The 5,319-nt window shown below is 49.1% G+C and overlaps 1 protein-coding gene across 1 annotated transcript in view; it reads right to left on the bottom strand.

Annotated features, from left to right (window-relative positions):
* The window catches only part of LOC109312802 (thyroid adenoma-associated protein homolog), a 34,106-nt gene extending 29,438 nt beyond the window's left edge, over positions 1–4,668 (bottom strand). Inside the window, exons 1-4 of the mRNA XM_019539095.1 lie at positions 4,477–4,668; positions 2,474–2,560; positions 1,455–1,482; positions 382–530 (exon numbers count right to left, since the gene is read on the bottom strand). Of these exons, the coding sequence (XP_019394640.1) occupies positions 382–530; positions 1,455–1,482; positions 2,474–2,560; positions 4,477–4,521 (309 nt within the window). The 5' untranslated portion in view covers positions 4,522–4,668. The remainder of the gene's footprint in view (positions 1–381; positions 531–1,454; positions 1,483–2,473; positions 2,561–4,476) is intronic.
* Between the last annotated feature and the right edge of the window lie 651 nt (positions 4,669–5,319).

Below are 5,319 nucleotides of genomic sequence, written 5' to 3' on the forward strand. Positions count from 1 at the left end.
GGTGGGGGGCTCTGCGGCTGCTGGGGGAGTCTCTAGGGGGCTTTGGGGGAGTGGGGGCGCAGCGGGCTTTCACCCGCGCGTCTCTCGCTGCTCCCGGAGCCTAACTGATGTATTGCTGCAATTTATGTAGCAAACTAAAATACATCGTGTGTGTTTTTACTTTGCTATGTAACAAAGTAATTTCAAGTAAATACCCCGCTGCATGTGTACAGTGTGACATTAAAACGTAATATGCCACCACAGATATAAATGGTAATGCCATTAAACTGATTGAAAAGGGGCAATTAAACCACGTAAAAGGCCAATTTTGTCACTTGTACAAGTGCCCTAACGCTAGAGGAGACTATACCCCTTCAAAGGCAGAAGTAGCATGGCTCTTACCTTGACTGTGATGTAACCCCATTCTCCATTGCTTGCTGTAGGGTTCTGCAGCACTGAATTAAATGTGGCAGCTACAAGTTGCAGCAAAAGGCACAGGTGGTGTCTCCAGTGGCGTCGTCCCAGGTGACTTTCTTCTATGAACATGCACACTATATATGGAGAAGAAAGATGCATAATGTGTCAGCTGTTAGCGACCTGATCTGGAGATGCTGAGTTACACACATCCGAGGTGGCAAGCTGTATCTATAGGCACACGGTAGCAAACTACAACCAACTGATCTACCTGCTCTTCCTCCATGAAAGCGCCCTACCTTTCTATGCAGATCTAGAGACTCTCTCTCCTGCTAAAAAAAAGTTTTGAGGCCAGAGGTTATGCATTCTTTGTTTTAATCTATCCCTGCCTATACAAAGGTCCACTCATTGTCAGCAGTGCAGCTTTGAAGATAAAACTTTCTTTGACTAAAGGAACTTGAAGTGAATTTGGAGAACTGGAGAAGCATGAGGTAACAGAGGGGTCTGATCTGGCTGAGACTTTTACTTCTGGATGTCTATCTACACATAGCAATTTACTGCACTTTCCATCACTCAGCTGTGTATTAGCTAATCCTTCCCCCAGGAAGAAGGCAAGTATAATTATCCCTTATCTTGTATATAGGGAACTGAGACATTGGAGGGAAGTGGCTTGCAGGTGACTCAGTGAGTGATGTGGAAGAGCAGGGAGCGGACTGTACGGTCTTTAATCTGGTCTTGACTTCGCTGGGTGTGCACTCAGAGCTGAGCCCACACTTATCCTGTAACAACATAGGATCAAGACTTCAGCAATACTTCTTGTTTCCCAACTGGTGTGAATGAGTGGGCAAAGAAGTCTAGCGTCTCCTTTGAGACCTGCACAGTGCACTGGTAGCTCAGCCCACATGAAAATTTAAGATGGTTCAACCTTAGTCTCCTGTTAATGCCAGAGGACTATTTCAGGCATTTGGTGCATGTTGTTCAGTGTGCCAGAGCTAAGAGTTGCTCTACAACCGAGGCCAAGAGAGGGTTCCAAAAACATAAGGAACTGTTCAGAGACTAACCTGTCTGGAGGTCTTCAGGACACAGCACCTGCAAGAGGAAGCACAGGCACACTTAAGAGGACTGCAGGATTCATGTTCAGCGCAACAGGGATACTCTATGTAAGGAACAATGAGACATAAGGGACTCAAAAGGTGATTTAGATGCTTACTTGAAAGTTTAGGCTGTACCTGCTGAGCTTTGTCAAGCTATCCTGTCAAGGTCACAGCTGACAATTCAGCCATTGCAATGGGAATGGAAAGCCAGATGAGAAACTTGGAGTAAAAACCTCTTAGTTTACTGAACTCGGGGCCTGAAGGACCAAGGGCAGTGCTGACATTCACCCTTAAGTGAATGAAATATCACACTTAAAATCACCTGGTTATCGTGTACACTTTCTGTATTCTCTTCCCACCAGTGATGATTAACAATATGTATTTCTGATGAACAGAAGACCATGTTGAAGGACTTGGGGGGAGGGGTGTGTGTGCACATGCACTCTTCATTATAATCAGACTTTTCTTCCTGCCAAGTTCTTCTTATGGTGTTACAAATTACGGTGGCTTGCGATAGTACAGGTAAGTGCCACTAACCTAGGTACGTCTCTAGCACTGGCAGGAAACAATGTAGGCTGTAACAGGAGGATTCCGGTTATATAGCAACTACTCTTGTATACTTATGAAAAGTTTGGTAAACCTGCGACAATGGCTTAGGCCCCTTGGAGTATGCTACTACTTATCCTGTTGCAACTGAGAATCGTGTGAGCATTAAAATGTCATGGGAGTAAATATATGGGCTTCAGCAGCCCCTCCTGCCCCCTGATTTGGCAACTCTGCTGCATCAGGATCACTAGCTTCAGATATTGCCCTTGAATGAAGGTCCTGACCTACAATTCCATCTGCCAAACAGACCCCTGCAGTGCCCTGCTGAAGTCAGCCAGCCTCTGCACAGCTGCAAGACTTCACTCTTGCAGATCCTGGTTCATGATGGAGACCTCTCTTTGCATTCTGAGCTTTTCTTTAAAAATAAATACATCTCTCACCTGTTTGCACTTAGCCAGACTCCTCATTAATTTGCTCACTTCTTCAGAAACCAGGGATTCTTTACTTTCAGACAACTTCATAATGATCTGTATGGGAAAGAAAAGATTTAATTGTCTGGTCATTCCAGTACCCTAGATAAGCATCCCAACCCATTATGTCAGTGCTTCCCAAACTTTTCCTCAGCAGGGCCCCTCACTCCTGACCCACAGACGTTGGCCCTGCTGGTGCCCCTCACTCCTGACCCACAGATGTTGGCCCTGCTGGTGCCCCCCACTCTCTCCCCAGGTGCCCTAGGGCCAGGGCCTGCCCACTCCACCTCACCCCGCCCCAGCTGCTGCCTGCAGCTGGAGTGCAAAGCCCAGCTCCCTGCCCACCCCATCCCATCCCCTTTCCTGCAGGTGGCACAGCCACAGTGGAGCCCATGGTGGGGAGGTGAGGATGCAGGCTGCCTACCCTAATCTCTACAGGTCAGCAGGCAGGACCTGGCATGGGAGAGAGCATAGCACCACGACCCCATCCACTTCTGTTGTGACCCCATTTAGGGTTCCAACCCATAGTCTGGGAACTACTGCATTATGTGCTTTAACTAGGTCACTGTACCCAAGTCATCCTAGAGAGGGATCTGCATGTGCAGTTAATGGACTTTTGCCTGGGCTGATCACCTAGTGCTGCTTCTCCTCTGTGTGTGTAGCTGCTCACCTCTGTGATCTTCTGGGCCAAAAGGGACCACTTTAAGGTAATCTTATCTGAATGTTTACAAAACACAAGCTGCTGAACTGCCCTCACTATTCAAGCTCAGAGACCACTAAGTGGCACTGACTCATGGTTAGCTTCATGTAATGCAGGTTTTCTTCCCTAATATAAATTTGCCAATAGCAATTACTGGAATTGCCACAAGATGTTATTGGATTGTCAGTGGAGGGGAGGCATTCAGATGGGAAACAAGACGTCCAGGAGACAATCTCTCTCTGTCTCGCTATGGTCTAAGTCAGAGTTTCTCAACCTGTGGGTTGCAAAAATATAGGAAGGGGTTGCAAGCTTTAAAAACGGATCAAGACATTTTAAAGATGGTTTCTCCTTTAAGAAGAAAAATGTGGGAAAAGGGTTTTTCCCTTGCAGGCTGGCAGAGATCCGGGCTGCTTGGGGCTCCCTGTGCCACACACCCACACAGTAGAGAGCTGGTGCCTGGGGGCAGCGGGTTGGGAGCGAGGGCTACGGGGTCGAGACTGGCCATCGATACTTACAAATGGGTCCTGGTACAAAAAAGGTGGAGAACCACTGGTTTAAGTTTTTGTTTTCTTACTGAAGATAAGCACAAGTAGTTCAGCAATAGGACAAAATCTCTTCTTTAGAGGGAAAGCACAGACAAACCTCTTCTATAAAGGAGACCCTGTTTAAAATGCAGCATCTAGTTTTCTGTATAGTACCTGAGGGACAAGTTTACCCAGTAAAGGGAGAGTTCAAGCAGGAATCTAACTTGGGTCTCCAGATCTTTCAAAATTTAACTTTTATTCCCAGCCCTGCCATTTACTTGCTGGGGTGACACATATGCTGTGCACCCCCTGCAAAAAGGCACCGCTGACACTGTCGGCACCACCTGCGGGCAGTCGCTGCTCACCACCCCGCTGCTGGCAGTGCCTGCAAGTGGTCCCTGATTGCCCCTGGAGTGCTGCCAGCATCTGTGGGTGGTCGCCCCCCAGCCACCAGGTGCACGTGCCATTCATGTTACTTGCTGCGTGACTTTGGACACATCAGGCAACAGCTCTCTGATTTCAGTTTTCTCTGGTGTAAACTGGATCTCCTACCACTACCTTGTAAGGCTGTTTGTGAGCACCTGTGACTGCAGAGCACTGACAGCTGTAAATAATGGGTGTTAGAAGCATTAGGCGCTGTCATAGTTTTGCAGGTAACCTCTGCAAATGGGGTGGCTTGTTCAAGTAGCCATAAAATTACTTTGTACAGGCCCAGAGCCATGGAGCAGCTGCTGCAGAGCGCTACATACTTGTTCAAGCTTATGGAAAGAACTGGAACTGCAGGTCGCCTCCATTTGGAAAGCCAGCACGCAGCGGATTAAAGGAAGCACGTCGGCATCGTCCAGTTCCCATAACTCTCTGCTCACCTCCCTGGACAGCACAAGAGCCTCTTCCAGACTTTTATCTTTACACCTCTTCACAGAGCCTCTGAAAAAGTCAACCCCAAAGTCACCACCATGTTGATACAGATCTGTCCCGGTAAGAAAAAGATGCCCCAGTGCAGCTGACACCAAGTCACCGGTGAGAGACGTGGCAACCTGCTGCCGTGGTGGCCAATGTGTGGCACTAGTGTCACAAGTGGCAGGAGCTGCGTGTGTCCGCGCGCGTGAGATGCTGCAGCAGACGAGGCAAGATGCAGAAGCAGAGCAGGCCAGGCAGGGGAAGGGGAGCAGGGAGGCACTGGGGGAGAGCAAGGCTAGTTTGTGGCCTGACCACCACTGCCATCTGCACTGATTTTTACATGTCAATCTTTAGGCCTATAGGTTTCCAAAAGCGACTGTTTGAGCCGTTCAAAGTTTTTGGCACCAAGCCCTCTATGTAAAAAGATATTAAGGCAGGGCAGCCCATTAAACAAAAAAATGTACACAGAAACAGGAGGGGGGCGATTACGCTCCAACCGTGCAAGGCAAACCCAGCGGCGGAAAAAGGCTGGAGCCTAAAGCTGCGGGGCGCTGTCGGTCGCCTCCTGAAACGACAGTGCCCGGGGCCCGACGCGGGGCGCACGGCGCCCAGGAGCCGGCGGTGGCACGGGGCACGCGGGGCTCTGGCTAGGGGCTGGGGCTCCGAAACCAGAAGCGACGCGGGGGAAACCG

This window comes from Crocodylus porosus, unplaced genomic scaffold (genome assembly GCF_001723895.1).
Source record: "Crocodylus porosus isolate Cpor-Errol unplaced genomic scaffold, CroPor_comp1, whole genome shotgun sequence".
Taxonomy (NCBI): domain Eukaryota; kingdom Metazoa; phylum Chordata; order Crocodylia; family Crocodylidae; genus Crocodylus; species Crocodylus porosus.